This window comes from Myxine glutinosa, chromosome 1 (assembly GCF_964187855.1).
Source record: "Myxine glutinosa chromosome 1, kmMyxGlut1.1, whole genome shotgun sequence".
Lineage (NCBI taxonomy): Eukaryota > Metazoa > Chordata > Myxini > Myxiniformes > Myxinidae > Myxine > Myxine glutinosa.
In genome coordinates this window covers 366,581,602-366,602,650 of record NC_136261.1, presented here as the reverse complement: position 1 = coordinate 366,602,650, position 21,049 = coordinate 366,581,602, and the positions used below count along the sequence as shown (strand labels likewise).

At 36.5% G+C, this 21,049-nt stretch overlaps 1 protein-coding gene and 1 long non-coding RNA gene across 7 annotated transcripts in view; both read right to left on the bottom strand.

Annotated features, from left to right (window-relative positions):
* Positions 1 to 21,049, bottom strand: part of LOC137413399 (E3 ubiquitin/ISG15 ligase TRIM25) — an 81,832-nt gene that overhangs the window by 49,484 nt on the left and 11,299 nt on the right. For all 5 annotated transcript variants that reach the window (XM_078770057.1, XM_078770055.1, XM_078770054.1 and 2 more), the window contains exon 4: positions 16,957 to 17,190. In XM_078770057.1, coding sequence (XP_078626183.1) covers positions 16,957 to 17,190 — 234 coding nt within the window. The remainder of the gene's footprint in view (positions 1 to 16,956; positions 17,191 to 21,049) is intronic.
* Positions 11,950 to 13,459, bottom strand: LOC144889521 (uncharacterized). Of its 2 annotated transcripts, XR_013621835.1 has the most exons (4): positions 12,895 to 13,459; positions 12,679 to 12,807; positions 12,124 to 12,247; positions 11,950 to 12,012 (listed from the first exon to the last, which is right to left on the bottom strand). It is a non-coding gene; the product is annotated as an uncharacterized LOC144889521 (long non-coding RNA). The 2 variants fall into 2 exon arrangements; XR_013621834.1 differs by having other exon boundaries at positions 12,679 to 13,439.

Genomic DNA, 21,049 nt, shown 5'->3' with positions numbered 1-21,049 from the left:
TTGAAGGAAGTTGTGTTTCATTGAATCTCTCAAATGAGTCCATATAGTCATAGGGGTAAATTCCCTTTTGTGTTAGAAAATCTTTATCTAAAAAATACTCTGAAAGACATGGAAACTCTTTTAGATTTTGAACCAAGTTAACCAATGGACTTGCCATGAATTTAAATGTATCAAGAAATCTGATATGAGTAATAGGAGATGTGTGAATTGTTTTTGTGAATGAAATGTATTTCTGATCCGTGTTTGGAATTGCTGAGATACTTCCAGAAGTCTTTGAGAGTTCCTTGATAAATAGATGTGTATCATAATGAGCGTTGTTATGAAGAAAGACAGGAATGAAAGAGGGGAGTTGATAATTAATATTACAACTTTGATGAGCCAGACCTCTATATTTACCAGTGAGATGACAATGGTCTCTAACCTTTAGACCTTTACCAATTTTCTCCTCACAAATATGACAGACATTGTTTTTTATAAATTCCCTTTTTTCTTTACTTGTTAAGGACATTGGTTTATTGGTTTCTCTCATTATCTTGGTTAATCGAACACAGTCTTTTTCTAGTCGTTTCACAAACTCCTCTGGGGTATTTGAGCCTCTATACATCTCTAACTTGTTATATTTATCACCAACGGATGATTTGATATAATAACAAAAACCACAAGGAGTATGTTTTTGATATTTATTTGTGTATGATTCTTTTGGATCTGGAGAAGCAGTATCAATTTTTTCTAAAATACTTTCAAAATCAGCATATATAACAAATGGATGTTTGATCTTTTTATTTTCATCTTTGAATGTGATCTTTGAGCCTTCTTTAGGCATATTGATTACCGTTGATTTATGTTCGCCACAATAATTTGAATGTTTATCTAATCTTTCTTGTGAATTGAAGAAGTTAAGACAACGCAAACAAATATATATTTTATTTGTTCTCTTACAGACTTGTGGTTTTATTAATTTAGCAATATCTTTGATGTATGTATAATGTGAATTTTCGTCTGAATTAAAATATAGAAGATTAATATGAGTTTGTTTACAATTGTCAGAAAGCTTTAAAACCTGAATGTTGTTTGTTTCTGTTAGACCATAAACATTAACTGATAAATTATTCATCTTTTCAAATTTAGGAATATCATTTAAAGTCATCGGAAACTTTAGATCTTTCGTATTTAATGTATTCTCATATTTTTTATAATGAGATACTCTTTCATCATGAAAATGTGGAGGATGTAAGTGTGCTAAAATAGACCAGAGAAAACATTTATTGTCTTTATTTTTGATATTGATAACTGCTTTTCTATTTTTGATAACACTGGGTAAATCAATGTAAGAAGAAGCTTTTAGAGGATCTGATTTAAGAATATGAATGTCTATGTAAATAATTTTTCCTATATTGAATCCACTTCCTACGATTGAATTATCCACATCTTGCTCTTGTTTAATAAGTTCATCATAGACTCCTGATGTTTTAAAATCTTGATATGAAGATATAAAGTGTGGCTCAGTTCTCATGTATGGTGCATCTATAACTCCTTCATCCTTTGTCATTTCTAATTTTACTCCCATATAAAATTTAAGTGGTTTCATTTCCTTTAGTGTTTTTTCAATCAACGTTTGAACAGCAGGTTTAACTATTTCTACAGCATCAACTATAGACTCTGGTTCAGGAGGTTTGAAGTTAAAGACTCTTATTTTAATATGTCCTTTGAATGCTCCATCAGAGTTTTTAGTTGTGATAAAATTTGATAAATGTAGATTTGTTTTAAGATGTATTTTGAAGCCTTTCTTGAGGATATTTTTATTACATGTAGAACAGTGTTTTGTTTCAGGTGGAAGAGGGGAAAGTTTGTTTAAAATGTTGTATGTATGTTTTGCGGTGAGAATATGTTGTTTATAATATTTTACTTCCTTCTCGCAAGTATCACAATAAACCATATTTATAGCGTGAGAAAACGTGGTGTTTTATATATATCACTGTGCTTAAAATAAAACACTTTTGAGCTTTACAGCTCCGTTTTATATATATCGCTGTGCTTAAACTAAAACACTTTTTCACTCAGAATCATCTAAGTCATAACTATCACATGAATACTCAGAATCATACTCAGAGTCATCAATAAAGCTACTCTCATAACTATCATTTGAGCACAAACTATTAGTATCATAACTATCATCTGTGTTCAATGAAATACTATCATCACCATCGTCCGAGTTCAATGAAATACTATCATCACTATCGTCCGAGTTCAATGAAATAGTAAAATCTTCACTGCTGTAATGACTCATATTTAATTAGCAGAAAAAACCTTTCCATCTATACCAATATACTTTCTTTCATTAACGGATTCAATCTCTACATTTTTAATATCAAAAGTTATCTTTAAATAATCTCTAACTATCATAGAACGAAATGACATTTCACCAGAAATATTAACATCATTCATTTTACTTAGATCTACACCCTTTGGATTATTAAAGAAAATACAAATGTCTCCTCTAGAATTATTAATGGTCTTATCATTCTTTTTCAAAGTATCGTGGTCAATCACTTTTTCAAGCTTTGAATAAATTGCCAGGAGTAGAGGAGAAACTTTTGTTAGATTTACTTTAATGGATGTCTTTCCAGGTATAGTTAGAGCTCTTCCTTTAAATGAAATAGAGGGGCTCATGTTATTTTCCATAACTGGTTTTACCCAAAAATTTCCATATTTATCTTTGTTCAATTTAACATCTTTGACATATTTTTCTATATCTTCCACCGAAGTAGAGATTGATTGAAATTTGTCTTTTGTGCTTTGAAACATTGTATTTATTAATGAATAAACTTGCGTTTAGTTTAAGTAAAAATTTACTATATAAATATGATAAGTTCTGAAGGATATTTAGAATTTCCAGACTCTCCATATGATAAATTAGAGAATTGTCCAGCTTGTGATAGAATAGGGCTTAATAATGAGGGTTCATATAAACAATGTTTATTCTGTGATTATATTCTAATTAATGATAATAAGAAATATAAAAAAACATATAACTCTTTTAAATTAGAACCAAAAATGAATTACTTTACAAGATTAATAAGAGAGATGAATGTTAAGCATTATGGTGATAATACACCATTTCTTACAAGGAAAGAGACTCTTTGTATTGAGGAAATGTATAAGGGTTTAATGATATTTATTATTCAAAATAATTTTAATGGAAATGTTAATACAAGATACTATATAAATAAAATAATGAATTATTTTGAAATTAAACCCGAACTCAGGATAAAATATAGAGTTTCTAAAATAGCTCAAAAAAAGTTAGATGACTTGTTTTCCAAATATATAAATGAATGATTTTTTACCCGTTTGGGAAAATAAGATAAAGTTTAATAACCATAAAAACATTCCAAATTCATTGAGATGTCTAATAGTTGGTTCAAGCGGATGTGGGAAAACCTGTTTACTTTTAAAGATGCTCCTTGGTCCTAATTTTTTAGATTATGATAATTTAATAATTTTTACAAAGTCAAGTTTTCAACCCGAGTATCAACTACTCTCACAGGGTTTTAATGCAGGTCTTAAAAAGGAAGACATTATCGGTTTATTTAAACTTCAAAACAAACTGAATGATTATAATATTGAAGATATAATACAATTATTTTGTGATACACAGAAATCAAAATCGAAACCCATAACTTGTATTCTCAGTGATAATACGGATGATATACCTTCACCTCAAGATTTAGATAAATCAAAAAAGAACCTCGTCATCTTTGATGATTGTGTTAATGAGAGAAACCAAACAGTAATGGATAGCTACTATACAAGAGGGAGACATTCTTCTTGTAATTGTATATATCTTAGTCAATCATATTTTCAACTCCCTCGACGCTCAATAAGAAACAATGCCAATACTTTTATTTTATTTAAGTTAAATTCAATAGATGTAAATAATTTTTGGAGAGATAATTGCTCTACGTTATGTAGTAAAAAAGAATTTGAAAATTATATGAAACACACGATTGGAAAATATAAATATATTGTTGTGAAACAAGATGAGATACTAAATGATATTTTTCAATAAATAAATACAGAAAATGAATACCGAAGAAAGAGAAAGAAAGTTTAAGGAACATCAACAATTAGTTTCAAAAGTTGTTAAACAACAGGAAGAGATAAAGAAGAAACGGAGACAGAAACTAACTGGTGAAGAAGCCTTTGAAAGAAAACAAGAGAAATTCTTTAAACCACTTTTGAAAACTCAACACTCACCTACAGTTCCCACGGTAGAATTTACTCCGAAAAAACTTCAAATGCTCAAAGATTTTAGTCAGATAACAAAACAAGAACTTGGTGAATTAGAATATGATGACGAGGGATTATTTCGGAAACTTGAGCAGGTAAATCAACCCCCTAATTATGTTGTGGAAGCTCTTCAAAACAATGAATATTCGGCGGGTTCAAAAACCAGAGCAGGTCTCATTCCAACAGAAGAACCAGCAGTGTTTCATCTTGTGGAAGAAAAGGTATTGATATTTAATGATGAATTGATGTTCTTGAGTTCTACTCAACCAAATGTTAAATTAACTCCAAGATTAATGTTTCTTCTAACAAACCCCGGATTCAGCGGTTCAAAATATTTTGAGGAACCACTTGATATGGAAAGAGAGGAAGATAGGGTATATATTGAGTTGTTAAATGCACTTGATTATGGAGTTTCTGTTGCTGGTAAAAGTAAGAAGAATGAGAAGGAGAAACATATTATTGATGCTTTAAGTAAACTTGGTTCAGGTGTTAGTTTTCTTCCAAATGACCCATCACAATTAGTTAATAGGCTATTATTGTTGTTAGGTAGTAAGAAGGCTGGAAACAACAATTGTTTTAATGAATCCTCAGCCATTTTAGATCAGTTGATGAATATGAAAATAATTAATAAATGTCAATACAAAGATATTTTATTAGATATTAAATAAGATGAGAAGCACAATTCTTAGTTTTAATTTCACAACGAGCGATTACACAGCTTCATTCCCTTACCCACTACAACTTGACCCCCTTACCTCATATGAGGCATCTTTATTGTCGATGGAAACTTATAATACCTTGTTTAATATCACAGAGAAAAACAGCAAGTTTAGTTATAATCCAGGAAGTGGATATAAAACTATAACTGTTTCACCTGGAGCTTACGAGATTTCTCAAATATCTTCAGAAGTCTCTCGCCTTATGAAAGAAAAAGGTGATGAACCAAAAAATATTGTAATAGATATTCAAAAACACACTTCAAAATCAACTATTAAACTTAAAAATAATTATAAAGTTGATTTCACGATTGAAAATTCGTTTAGAGAGCTATTGGGTTTCTCTTCAAAAAAGATTGAAAATAACGGGACGTTTTACAGTGATAATGTTATCCAAATATCCTCCGGTATAAATTCAGTATTAATTCATTGTGATTTGATTGATGGTGCTTATAACGATGGAATAAGAACAAATACAATATTTTCATTCAGTGCATACTCAACCCCGATTGGTTATAAATTTAATATGGAACCAAAAAATCTTGTCTATTTACCTGTGTCAGGAAAAACCATATACAGAGTAAATTTTAGGATAACCGACCAAGATAATCGTATGATATCCTTTAATGATGAAATTATATCCATCAGAATTCACCTACGTGAAGTTTTTCAATAAATAAATAATGGTTATTGTGAGAAAACACGAGTTGGGAAAATATAAAATAATTACAGGGGAGGGCATGTTCCTTTCACCAGACTATACAAGGTATGTGGGTAGAGGATACTATAAACCTAAGAGACAACGAGGTGTAGGTCATCAATTTCGAAATAAAGGAGATGGGATAATTGATACTCTAATGGGTATTGGTTCAACCATCCTTAAACATAAAGACCTAATTGGTTCAACTGCTTCTGCCGTGGGCTCCGTTGCGGGTGCTATAAAGAGTATAAAAGATGCTCAAAAGGAGTCTCATAAATTACAAGCAATCAAAGAAATAAAAAAAGGTAAAACTCAACTATCTTCACAAGAACGACAAAAAATCATTAAAATACTTGGGTCAGGGTTTCAACAATTTTAATGCTACATAAATACAAGTATGGAAGCGATTGATAGTATCTATGATTTGGATGATACGATTATCATTTCAAACTCCACTAAAAAGGAAGACTATTTTAAGGTAAATGCTATAACAGGAACAGACTGGAATTCAAACGGAACAAAAAGTTTTGAAATAAATAATCAACAAACTTACTTGAATATAGCTGATAGTTTCTTGCTGTGTAAATTTAAATTCACTAAGGCTGCGAATAATACTAATGCTACACTCGTAAATGATTTCTTCTGGAAAATGTTTGACAGTGTCCGCCTGTATATTGGAACACAAGAGGTTGAAGCGGTTGATTATGTCTCTGCTACATCTGAAATGATGAAATTTACACTATATTCGTTTAGTGATAGAATGGGTAAGGGAGCTGTTGAAGGTTTTATTCCTGATATGTCAACGGGTACAAACGCAGACCCTGGTTATAGTCAAAGGAAGTCAATGTATAATGATGAAACAAAAGCAGTGAATAGTTTTACCGTAGCAGTACCTCTTAAAGGTATATTTGGATTTTGCGATTATGATAAAGTTTTGTATGGTCTTAAAATTAGATTTCAACTACAAAGGAATGATAATGTAAATAGGTTGCTTTTTGGGGATGAAAATGCTTTTGGAGACAACAATAAATTTGTTATTAATGATTTGTGTTGGTATATCAGTGAATATACTCCTAATCTTAAAACGGAAGAGATGTTAAATAGAAGACTTAACTCAAAGAAACCGCTAAATGTATCATACCTTAAAAGAAGATGTCAACACGTTAAACTGGAACACACTACCTACACTTGGAATTTGGGTGTTCTTCAAGGAAAGCCACGATACCTCTGGCTCATTTTTAAAAAACCAGATGGAGAGGACGGTACTAATAAGAATAATGCGCTGAGTGATAATGCTAAGGTGAAACAACTTCGGGTTTCTCTTGATGGCACATTTTATCCGCGAGATAGATTGGAAATTGATTGGGAAAAAAATGATTATGCGGAAGCCTACAAGTCCTACCAAAAGGTGTGTGAAAGTAATGGTAATAATGATCCTATTTTGGATATGGTTGCATTTAAAGGTTTATATACAATCTACGCAATTGACCTGAGTTCTCAAAAGGAAACTATAAAGTCTAATCGAGTGGATACTTCTCTATACATTGAAAGAGGGGAGAATGAAGAAGTTGATGCTTATTGTTTGCTTTTGGAGGAAACAGAATTACAGATTAATACAGATAATGGTGTTATGATTAATATCACATAGGTTTTTTCTCATAAATAAATGGTTGGGGTATATGTTAATCAAATCAATCTTAATAAATTAACATCTTGTATTCAAAATCAAAAGCCTTGTATTATTAATGTTAATACAATTCAAAGAAAAGGAGCTGTAAGAATTGATGTTTTACTCACACACACACAAGTAAAAACACTAAATGATGTTGGATCACTTAAAATTAAAATGACGAAACCTATGTTAAAGAAATATTCAATAGACGAGTCAAGAGGAGGATTTCTCCCGTTTCTAATTCCTTTATTTGCTGGTTTAAGTGCGGCGGGAGCATTGACTGGTGGTATTTCAGCAGCGGTAAAAACTGCTAACGAAAGGAAGGCACAACTAAAAGCTCAAAAAGAATTGGAAAGACATAACAAGGAGTTGGAGAAACAAATTAGTGGAAGTGGTGTAATTGTAGATTTTGCTCAAAAACTTGAAAGTCTACCTGATAAAGCTAGATTGTTGGTTGGTGATATGCTTTCCTCTATCGCTCAAGCGGGTGTTAAACTAACTAAACGGGGTAATGGATTGTATCTTTCTCATAAATAAATGGATAAATGGTTTAAACAATTTGGAAAGAATACAACGTCAAATATAGAACTAGCCAAGTATTGTAAAACACTAAAAATTGATAATGTGGTAATCTGTATGAGAGATGAATTAATACATATAAATAAGAATACAAAGAATATTATTATGAATTTAGACACACAGAATGGTTCTCATTGGGTTTGTATTCATAATAGTCAGGATAAATATTATTTTGATAGTTATGGTATGCCACCACCTGTTGAAGTAATACAATTCTTACAGAATGGTGTTTATCAAACATTTCAAGTTCAAGAAATTAATTCTAAATGTTGTGGTCAATTATGTTTATATGTATTATTTCAACTCAACAATAATGAAAAGTTTTATGATATCATTTTTAATCTAATATAAATGACTTATGTTGGAAAAGATGGTTCTATCTTTGGAAAATCCTCTCAGGATATTGATTTATCAAATTATTATACAAAGGCACAGGCTGAACGACAAAAATATAGTGTAAGTAAAAATATTAATATGAAGAATACTTATAAATTAATCAATTATCCAAACCCTACAGATGCGAATGACTTAATTAGATTAAGTGATTTATCACAATATATATTTTTAAAGAAAACAGCACGTTTTGTGAAAGAAGTAAAATTTACAACCACAACACCTGGTTATACTGACCATACACCTTTCCTCATTGAATTTAACTACCTGCTTACAATTGAATTTTATAAAGAAGGACATTTAGTTAATATGCGAATTAATAAATGGGGGTATGATATGCCTGATTTAGGGTATAATTGGTCTTTTTCAATAAACATAGAAGACCTACATGATTTAAATCAGTCTCGTAAAGAAGAATATTATCCACTTGGTGAAGATAAGGATTTATGTGGAAGTACAATTAGTAAACAACAAATACGTGATTTTAAGAAAATAAAAATATATGATAGTATAGCGATGGTTCGCATGACAAAGAAGGAAGGTAATGAGATAAGGATAGAAAGCCGAGGAATACAAACCGATTTGGTAGTGGGAAGATGGGGTGGTATTACCTGTCATAATATTAATCTCACATATATTTCTGATACATAAATGGCAGGAAGAAGACTACAAGAGAATTATAATTTTTGTATTCAAGGATACCTACAAGAAAAGGGTGCTCGGTATTACATACCTTATGATTTGGAGCATATACATGGGAATTTTGTCATAAAAAACTGGCCTTATACTGATATTGTTAAACCCACAAATAGAGACTTGTTTAAAATATTAAATAAAAATGAACTTCTCAAAGTTATGAAATATAAAACTCTTTTAGAAATCGTCAACAAATCTTATTGGTATCCTATTATGAGAAAAATAATTATAGATACAAGAATATCTCAAAATCCAGATGAGTATATGTATAATATTCTTTGGGGTTTAAACTCAAGGGTAGCAAGGGATGAGGAAGGAGTTGAAGAAGAGAAGGAGAAAAGAGAGAAAAGAGAGAAGGAGGAGAGGGAACAAAGAGAGAGGGGGGAGAGGGAGATGGAAATCAGAGCGATTCAAAAAAGAGTGGATGTATTACAGCAAGAAGATAAATCTCAACTCACCGAAGAGGAAAATAAAGAAAGAATGAATGCTGTGAAAATATTGATATCAAAAATTGCTAAGATAAATGAGGAAGGAGTTAAAGAAGAGAAGGAGGAAAGAGAGAAAAAGGAGAAGGAGGAAAGGGAGAAAAAGGAGGAGGAGAGGGAGGAAAGGGAGAAAAGAGAGAAAAAGGAGAAGGAGGAAAGGGAGAAAAAGGAGGAGGAGAGGGAGGAAAGGGAGAAGGAGGAAAGGGAGAAAATGGAGGAGGAGGAGAGGGAGCAAAGAGAGAGGGAGGAAAAATATAAAAAGATGGAAATCATTGAGATTCATAAAAGATTGAGTGTATTAAAGCAAATAAATCAATCTCAACGCACCGAAGAGGAAATTAAAGAATTAACAACTCTTATGAAGATAATGGTTTCAAAAATAAGAACGTCAATGTCTTCAATTTCAGAGATTTAAACGAGAAAGTGGTGAAGAAGAAGAAGAAGAAGAAGGAAAAGATTATGTGATTGATGATGTTGGTGTCATTGACTTTAGTTAGTTTTTATTTGTAAATAAATGGAGGAGAGAGTGAAGGCATTCCTTAGGATTCTTTATGTTTTAAAAATAAAGATTGAAATGTATATGTTGAAAACCAAAAAGGTTTTGATACTCTGTCGGAATTTTTCTGATAAATAAATATGAGTTATTGTCTCAAATGTAAAAAGAAAACTAAATCTAAAAATATCTCTTATGTTAAAGCTAAAAATAATAGAGTTTATCAAAAAGGAATATGTCAAGTATGTGGCTCTAAAAAGTGCCAATTCATCTCTCCTAAAAGAGGAGGAGACATACAAAAGTTTCTGTCAGGAAGTAAATTTACAACAACTGGAATTCCAGGGGAATTACACCTTCCAGGGTATTCTTTCTGTGGTCCAGGAACAAACTTGGATAAAAGATTAGATGAGGCTGACAATCCTAAACCTTGGTCTAAACCTACAAATAGGGTTGACGAAGTGTGTATGAAGCATGATATTGCTTATGGGAAAACCACTACGTTGACTGAAAAACATAAAGCCGACAGCGAAATGTTGTATAATTTGTCTTTGATACAAAATCCAACGTTGAGAGAGAAAGTTGATAGGTTTATTGTGAGAAATTTGATAAATGCTAAATTGAAACTTGGTCTTGGTTATTCCTCAAAAAACTATTAGGCTCTAATGATGCCATCAAGACTGAGGAGCTTTTGGCTGAAGAATTACACAAACCTATAATCACAAAGTTTAAAAGAAGGAAGGTTTATTCTAAATACACTGACCACATATGGTCCGCTGATTTAATTGAATTGAATAATGACAGGGGATACAGGTATGCTTTAACCGTTATTGATTTGAGGAGTAGATTTGCCTGGGTTGTCCCTTTAAAAAATAAAAGGGGTGATACTTTAATGTTAGCCTTTAAGCTAATATTTGATCGGGATAAAAGGAAACCAAAGAAGTTATGGACTGATGAGGGAACAGAGTTCTATAACAAAATATTCATGAAATTTCTTAAGGGGAAGGGTATTAAATTATACAGCACCTTTAATGAAGGAAAGGCAGTTGTTATTGAGCGTTTTAATCGTACTTTAAAAGAGAAATTATATAAAAAATTCACACAACTCGGTTCTCAAAAATGGGTGTATTTAATTCAGGATATTGTAGATAATTACAATAATACAGTTCATTCATCAACACAATCAAAACCATCAGAAACATTTACAAAATTAGAATATGAAAAGGAGATTAATTTGAGAAAGCCCAAGTTCAAAGTTGGTGATATGGTAAGGATATACAAATGGAAAAGCCATTTTGAGAAAGGTTATACACAAAAATGGACTCGTGAATTATTTAAAATCATTGATGTAATGGATACAGTCCCTTGGACCTACAAATTATATGATTTAAATGGAGAGGAAATCTTGGGTTCATTTTACTCGCAAGAATTACAAAAAACAAAGCTAATAATTCATTAAACAACATTTCTATTCACCCCACCCAGATTAGCTAATTTAATTAGTGGTAATAAAAAAAAATTTAAATAAATTAAAATCATAAGCCACACCCACACAGACCACGCCCACACAGACCCCGCCCACACAGACCCCGCCCACACAGACCCCGCCCACACAGACCCCGCCCACACAGACCACACCCATCATCCCCCACCCCCAGTGCGTCCCCCACCCTTGATCCCCCCTCATCCCACCCCCACCTTCCCCACACACACAAGGGGAGGGGAGGGGTGGGATGGGGGAAATCAAGGGTGGGGGAACGCACCCCCTTCCTTCTAACCTTTATTCTTTTCTTGTAATTAATAATTAAATAATTCTGGACAAAGCATATATATATAAATAATATTTTAAACAAAAGCTTCATATTACAAAAACATTTTCCTTGAGGTATTATACATTCAACTTCTTCCCAGCACAAATCATCAATCTCTTCCCAACATAAGACAAAGGTAGTTTCAACAGCAGCAGATATCTTCAGGTTTGGAATCTCTTTCTGTCAAAGGCAAGAGGACAAGAGGGGAGAGAAAATATTACACACACATACACACACACACACATACACACACACACACACACAAGGATATGAGGATATTGGGATACATACCTCTAAAAAATCGAGCTTTGTGTTCAAGTGGTCGAGTTGAAAATTTAGGGTACCACATGTTGACGGGAAATAACCACTCTTTGGAAAATCAAAATCGTCCCACTCCAAGCTTTGGTCTTCAAGGCTGCAAACAAAATAAGGAGAAATTACTATGTTGAAGTAAGCTTGACAAAACATCACACACACGCACACACACATACACACACATACACACACATACACATTCACACATACACATACACACACACATTCACAGATACATACACACACACACATACACACACGAACGCACACACAAACACATACACACATTCACAGATACATACACACACACACATACACACACACACACACACACACACACACACACACACATTCATAGATACATACACACAAGAACACACACATACACATACACACACACATTCACAGATACATACACACACATACACACACGAACACACACAAACACATACACACACGAACACACACACACACACACACACACTAAGGCAGCGTCGTTTAACACAAATGTATTAATATTTAGTATCTTACCTTGCATATGAATCTTCCAAGAATGGTGAAACAGGCAGGTTGTTCAAGTTCATTTCGTTTTGCAACTCTTGAGATTCTGCAGTATTTTCATTCCAACCAGTTTGAAGTTCTGCCAGGATATTCGCATTGCTGTAAAGATAAAGGAATATTAAGTCATTTGTTGTATAATTAATCCCATACAAAGCTTTAAACACTTTAATTTTAAATGAAACTTACCTTGGTGAGTATTCTTCTTCTTTATCAGAGTAAAGGATGGAGTAGTAAGACATGTCGATCCCCAATGATCAAAATTGAATTGAACACGTTCTTTTATAATGAACAAAATGTATTTTCTTGAAATGACGACATGCAGTCATTTCGGGGAAGCCCTGAGCGTGTGTGAATAACAGGAAATAAGACAATGAAATCTTTCTGGGAAGTTATCCAAGTCATTGAAACAACGTCATTTCTCAAAAGCGAAGAATTAATAAAAAAAGGTTTGAGTATGGTGATGGAAGTTGGAGGAGAATTAAATTATTTCCCACGCATAAACAAATATTTGTAGGGTCGTTGTTTGAGTGGGCCATATTCACCAGATGATATTAAGAGTAAAAGGTTAAAAGGTCCATAAGGTCAGAAGGATCACAGGTTCACACAGCATTGTTTAAGTGGTCTAATGAATAAGGATAACATGTCAAAAGGTTAGAAGGTTCGTAAAGAACAGGGTGAGAGAAATATAGGTGTTTAGGGGCAATGAGGGAGGGAAAGAATTAATATGGAAGTGAATGGGTCAAAGATTAATCTGCCAGATGATATGTAGAAGAAGGATGATAGGTCTATAAGAGAAAACAAATATTTGTAGTGTTTGAGTGGTCTAATGAACAACATTAAGGATAGGTACTACAGACAAAAGGTTCATAAAGATGAGGGTGGGAGAAATAGAGGTGTTTATGATTTTTGAAAAAGACAAGGGGGTAAATGACATTAGATAGGGATTTCCCATGTTAAACGGAGGTGTCCCAGAAGCAACATTATTACACTACTTATATATATATATATATACATTGTTGCGGATATGAGGATTGTATGTTTTTGATTGTGTGTATTGTATTGGAAATTGCTGTGTAACATTGTTGATTATGGCCCCTCCTGCCTCCAGAGTTGTGTAAAAGTAAAAAGGGCGTCCCGGTAGTTAATTCCATGAAACACCACATTGAAGGACACGATAAAACCCTTGTTCAGTAGCTTATATCTTTATTATGTGTTTTAGGGTAAGGCCTTGTCTTCCATTAACATGACACTCCATTGCACCAAGTGAAAGAGATAGATTCCCTTCATTCCCATTCCCAAAAACCTCCATTTCCCCTTTCGTCGATTGCCATTCGCATTGCCAACCAACAATTGCCGCCATTGACCACGAGGCAGGGTTGGGGAAGAAAGGCGGGTCCCCACCTCGTCATAGAGGGGAGGAGTGAGTCAGCCCCACTCAACCAACCACGAACAAGGGGTTGGACTTGGAGAGGGTGTGGAGAGAAACATCAAGGAGGTTCGCGAAGGTTGAGGGGCGGGGCCTATATAACCCGCCGAGGGACGTTCCCCAAGCAGATGAGCTGAGAAGAGAGATGAGCTGAGAAGAGAGATGAGCTGAGAAGAGAGATGAGCTATGACAAGAGCTGAGTTGTGAGGTCCAAAAGCAGAGATCATCCAGGGAAGCGCAAAAGCCTGCTATTCGTCACCTTGCTCGCCAGCGGCAGCGTCCCCAGCAGCAACACTCGACAGCCGTTTGGGGCCTGGACGGCGGTTTTGAGCAGGGCCGCAAAGGGACGGCGGCTGCCGAACGCGCCGATCGTGCTGCCAGCTCCGGACCTTCCTCTCCTTTCCAGCCATTCCTGCCTGCAAGTTCCCCATTCATGCACGTGAGTTTGTTCTGTTCGTTCTGTCCTGGGTAGTCAATTAAGTCTGTATAAGCTAGTAATTTGCACTGTGTCACCTGCTTTTCATGTCCCCTGTAAATAACCGTGACTGCTCTTTTTTTGCTTGTGTGTGTGTAAATAATAAACCCCGTTACTCTTCTGTACGTCTTCTTCTTCCTCTTTGCATTCGGTCGCTTTAGAGTTTTCCCACATTGAATAGCTGTGGCGCGATACGGCCAACGTCTGGGTGAATCGGGGAAAAACTGTTCGGGCGCGGTGCCTCCGCTCGGTAAATAACATCTAATCCGCGGACCGTAACTATATATATATATATATATATATATATATATATATATATATATATATATATATATACATATATATATATATATATATATATATATATAATTCTATCTGGACTAAGGTATTTTATCTGGACACACGTAACTGTATATGTATATGTATATGTATATATATATATATAGTTACGTGTGTGGGGGTAGGTAAAGGAATACCTTAGTCCAGATAGAATTATGTAAGTTTAGAATGCTCCGATGACACGAAGAATAAGAAGCCCACCTTCATGTAACTAAGTAGGGAACCCATTAGGCCGAATGTCCGTATAAGCATTTGTGTGTCTCCATACAAGGGGTGGAGTTATGCTAATTAGGTAGGGCTGAAGAATAATCCCCAGTGTGTAAATGCCCTTGTGATTTTTCCCTTTGTTCTTATAACACTCACTCGGCCAGCCATGCAATCGGCACATAATTACAACCACCATAATCGCCGACAGTACCCAGATATTACGACCACTGCCCAGCCGAACATTCTCGATGGACATCAAGAATGGCCGTGAGGTCACGCCCAGAATGAGAATTGGTTGAGGAGTGATGGGGTGATTGAATCGCTCGTGGAGATTGGAGTGAGTGTGACGTCAGAGGGAACCTTCGATAACGGAGGAAGAAAAAGCGAACGTCCCGCCATTTTCTCTCTCTCTGGTGCTGGTGACGGTCGCATATTGCTCTCCCTCTGGCAGTTGCATTTTCCTGACTCGTGCGCGCTTGGGTGCGCTTGTGAAAGAAAAGGCTGGGCAAGAGCGGTTCGGGATAGAGTCTGTATCGTGAGGGGAGCTTTGTGGAGCATGGAACCACCGGAGGAGCAGGACGGCTTGCCGCCGCTTCACGGCTCAGGGTACTGTGTGGCAATTCGCGCCATCTTGTGCGCTCCCTCGCGGAGACTCGGGGACCATCCGCGCTTGTCCTCGTTGGAGCAGGCTGAGTATCCGCCACCTCACCACACCATTCTCTTTTATTTTATTTCTCCCTGTGTCTGTATATGAGTTTGTGTGGGGTGTCCCTCATTTAGAAATTTTAGTTTAGCATGCATTCATTTTTATTGCCTGCATTATCTTCATTAAATAATTATTTGTTGCATCCACGTTTGTTGCAATGAGCCACGTCAAACTGCCAAAATCAAGACTCTCTGCTCACCTTCACTCCTTCATTCCTCTTTTCTCCCGCCTCTGGAACAAACTCCCTCACTCTCTTCAATCCCACTCCACCCTCCAGGTCTTTAAAACAGCTGTTCACTACCATCTCTTATCTTCCCCCATCCAAAACCTTGATCTTTTCTACCCCCGCTAATTTCACCCCAATTCCACTTTTTGAAATACCAACTTCTGTCCTGGAAGTCATTGGTGTCCTTGTGTTTTATACTTCTCCCTCCACCCCCCCCCCCCCCCCCTTCCCATGCCTCCTCCCCCCAAGCCCTCTCCCTTCCACACATCTCCCTGCTCTCAAATGTTGTGTTTGTGTGCTTCACCTTCTCTCCCCATCTTGTTTTCCGCTCCCTCTTTTTGTGTATTTTGTTTGTCTGGTTGATTTGTTTGTGAAGTAAATGTTAGCTCTTTCACGAGCCTCGATTCAGTATACAAAAAAAAAAAAAAAAAAAAAAAAAAAAATCTTCAATTTCTTGTCTTGTACGTTTATTTGTTCGTGGTTTCGGATAACCCCCCACCGCCTCCACCCCCCCCCCCCCCCCCGCCGCGTCCATCCGTTCAACTAAGACCACGGGAACTCCGTTTCCTGCATGCGCCATACAGAGGAACCACCATCGATTCGGCTTGCCCGCCTCGGAGTTAAAGCTCGTTTTGACCATTCGTCGCCCTGAGGTCTACTGCAGGTCACTACCTACTGGTCTACCACAGGTCTACCTGAGGTCACTACAGGGTCAACGTGACAATATATGACACTATTCCTTTGCCATTAACTATCACATGCAACAGGCCTGTAAGTCTAGACATTTAATTTTAAATCATGACGGACTTCCCCAAAACTATAAATATTAAACATTACAACCTTTGTAATCCGTTTACGATAAACCACACCTGTAGAAAAGAACTGGCCTCCAGTTCCTGGATTGCTGTTTGCAGCGTGACTTTCCCTTCACGTAGAGATTCCATCTGCTGCTCCAGTTTCTCTCTCTGCTTCCCAAGCAGAGAAAGCTTCTCCATTTTACTTTTGTTGATGTGACTCTTCATCAGATCCACAGATTCGTTCACAAATTGGCACGCTTCCCTTCGCCTCTCCTCCAACATGTCCTCAGCAACTCTGCCTGATTGCTGGGAGGAATCATTGATTGAATTATTCAAAAAATCAAGAGAAGTTTTTTTCAAGGAAAATGTAGAAACAAACAAACGGTACAATGGATTATGGCTGGTTATGGGTTTGAAGGAAGGATGAAATGGAATTGGGCACTCTTATCTGCAAGCTTATCGAGTCCAGGAATCCAATTGGAAATTTAAACGTCTAACATGTAGAAACTAGAATGCCACTCAATAGAGTGCACACCTCCACCAGGATTAACAGTTTACGTTCTTTAGCCAACCGATAGGCTGGATCTACATCGGTACCTCAATCAAAATCGAATCAGCTTGTACTTGTCACCTACAAACCTCATCCACCAAGTTTCGTCCAAATCCGTCCACAACTTTGTGAGATATCATGCTATATATCGTTTTTAGCTCTACCTCTCAATGGTGAAGAATCACTTTTTAAAAACTCGATGTTATTCATAGAATACTTACCCTGCGTTGTCAACTTGGTGCGAGATACCTCTTCTGTTTTTGAAGGGTTTTTTCTCTTTGATCCAATATGGTTTCCAGACCACGTGAGGGATGACATCATAAATTTACATTATGTTATATAATTGTTGCGTAGATCACGCTCAAGAAATTTCAAACTGATCAGAGTAAGCATTGTCCCTATCAAATGATGAAGTCATAATTAAGGCACCAATGACGTCATTGTTAACAGCACTTCTTGCCCACGGGAGTAATTAATGAGCCACGTTTTGGTTTCAGAGATATAGAGGTGCGAAGTTTTTCCAAGATGGTGCCCGTACCTAGTGACCTATGACGTCATAATTATCACTAAAATTCTACAGGTGGAGGTCGAATTTTGTCCTCGTTGGAGCAGGCTGAGTATCCGCCACCTCACCACACCATTCTCTTTTAATTTATTTCTCCCTGTGTCTGTATATGAGTTTGGTTGAGTTTGTTTGAGGAGCGATGGGGTGATTGAATCGCGCGTGGTGATTGGAGTGAGCGTGACGTCAGAGGGAACCTTCGATAACGGAGGAAGAAAAGGTGCTCCTATGGTGAAAATGTGTCAATAAGACCAACGGTTGCCGAGAAAATGATTTTTTTAATGCAGACGCGCGCCACACGTATGAAACGAAACGTACGAAAAGTGTTGTATATACGCACGTACGAACCCAAATTCCTAACCCTGCTTTTCGCTTCGCGAGCGCAGGGTAATTGTCGTATCCGGATCCTGATCTTTACCAAAATCTAATCAATTCCTACTTGTCACACATCCAACCTGTCCACTAAGTTTTTATTGTTTGCATACAAAGTCGAGGCTCGTGTAAGAGCTAGCACATTAAACACAAAAAACATAAACGGACATATAAAACATATAATAAAGGGAGCGGGAGACAAGAGGGGGAGACAAGAGGGGGAGAGAGAGGAAAGCACACAAGCACAAAAACAGTAGAGAACAGGGTCATCAGTAGATCTGTGGAAGGGAGAGGGCTGGGGGAAGATAGGGGAAGGGGCACACGGTATAAAACAAAAGGGACACCACTAGGAATTCCAGGAATTAAGTCAGAGATTGAAAGAGGTGGATTTGGGGTGTTTTAATGGGAGTAGAAAAGATCAAGGTTTTGGATGGGGGAAGATAAGAGATGGTGGTGAACAGCTGTTTTAAAGACCTGTAGGGGGGAGTGGAGTTGAAGAGAGTGTGAGGGAGTTTGTTCCAGAGGCGGGAAAAAAGAGGAATGAAAGAGTGAAGGTGAGCGGAGAGCCTTGATTTTGGCAGTTTCACCAGAACAGGGTTGCTGACAGATCTTGTGCGTCCTGAAGGAATATTTGGGGGACAAAGCACAGACAGAGCAGGGGTAGCAAGGCCGGAGAGGAGTCAGTAGAAGACAGAAAGACGAAGTTCCATCCAAATCTGTCCATAACTTTTTGAGATAATTCTGCTCACAGAAAAAAAAAACAGGGGTGAAAACATAACACCTCCATTCACCTTCGGAGGCAGTAGTAATTAGCATTTAAGAATTTCTATTTTCTAAATTGGTGCACATGGAAGAGCATAGTGATTTCACCATAGTCTCGTGATTTTCAACTCGAAAATGCGTTGATGGATATGTCTCTGTCCATGTAAGATGTTAACCCACTGTTATACATTTATCTATAAGATTTCATGAAAAATGAAAGGCCACAAAAGAGAGACAGCACCAGAGAGAGAGAGAAAGGGAGATAGAGAGATATGTAGAAGAGTGAAAACATTTGATGTTTCTAACTCTAGTTATAGTATATAGTCAGTGGTTCTTTCTCCACAGGGCCTGGAAAAGATCAGCGATAAATGACCACGGACCACCAATTGGGAACCACGTAAGTAATGGTCTTTACTGTCTACACTTCAGCACGTCAAAAATCTCTAACTTTTCACAGTGATATTATATTTTTTATAATCAACTACTTTAGAAAATTGTCAAATTTAGCTGCTTTTGGAAATTGCCTAGTTTAGCTGTGTCTGATGTCACAGACCTTTGAGTACACATGAAGTGCCTGATGGAGTGACTTGAAAACACGTCGTTGTACTCCTTGCCATTATAAAAGAAGACAAGAAAGAGCAATCAGAGATTGCAAACCCTCACCGGGACGTGTTTTTATTGGTTTTTAAAGCTTTTGTATTCAAACAAATATGGCGGCCGAACCACGTGACCAAAGACGTCATTATTATTTTTTCCCTCTATCAATTTATCCCCAGATGATGCTCAATAAATTTCATCTTGATCGGATGAAGTTTTGTACTTGTCGAATTATGACGTCATAATGGAGGCACCTATGAAATCATCATTAACATATGTTATTCCCCATGGAGAGTTCTTTACAATGAGCCATGTCTCAAATGTTTTCTATGCAGTGCTTTCGGAGAGATCAAGGTGCAAAGTTTTTCGGGTTTTTTTCCAAGATGGTGCCTGTACAATGTGACCTATGATGAGTATGATGTCATAATTATCATTAACAAATTCTACAGGAGGAGGTTCAACTATGGTGACAATTTCCTGTCAATCGGACCAACGGTTGCAGAGAAAATCATATTTATTCTGTGCGGAGAAAAAGACAGACAGACAGCCAGACAAACAGACGGACTCAAATGCAATACCCTCTCCTCTGGCAAGGGTAAAAATCCTGCCACTTTCACTGCCACACCATGTGCCGTCATGGCACCGAAGAACAGAGCAAACCTGAGGTTTGGTCAGACGCTCGGAGTGGGTTCTTCACTCGTGCGTAAAAAAAAAATACAAAAACAAATACTATTTTTTTTTTAAAGTGGACAATTTAACAACAACAACAACAACATGCATTTTAAAAGGCCATTTTCCCTGCTAGAGCGGGGGTTAGCCTTGCGGTCCCCATGACAATCTTCTCCATCTTGCCCTATTTTCTGCATCTCTCCTTGTTAACCCCCTTGCCCGCATTTCTTCTTCCACCATCTTTAGCCAAGTCTTTCTCGGTCTTCCCCGTCTTCTACTTCCTTCTACATTCATTTCCATCACTCTTCTCAACCAGTCACTTTCATCCTTCCTCAACTCATGACCAAACCATCTCAACCTGTTCCTCTTCACAGCATCAATCACAGGCTCTATTCCCATCATCTTTCGCAATTCATCATTTGTCTTCCTCTCTCTCAACGATACTCCACACATCCGTCGAACCATTCGCATTTCCACCCTTTCCAACCTTCGTTGCTGCTCTACGTTCATTACCCATGTCTCGCTCCCATAAATCATAACACTTCTCACACATGCAGCATACACCTTTCCCTTCAGCTTCAACGACACTCCCCTCATCATCAGCACGCCACTCAATTCCCGAAACTTCTTCCATGCACATCTCACTCGAGCAA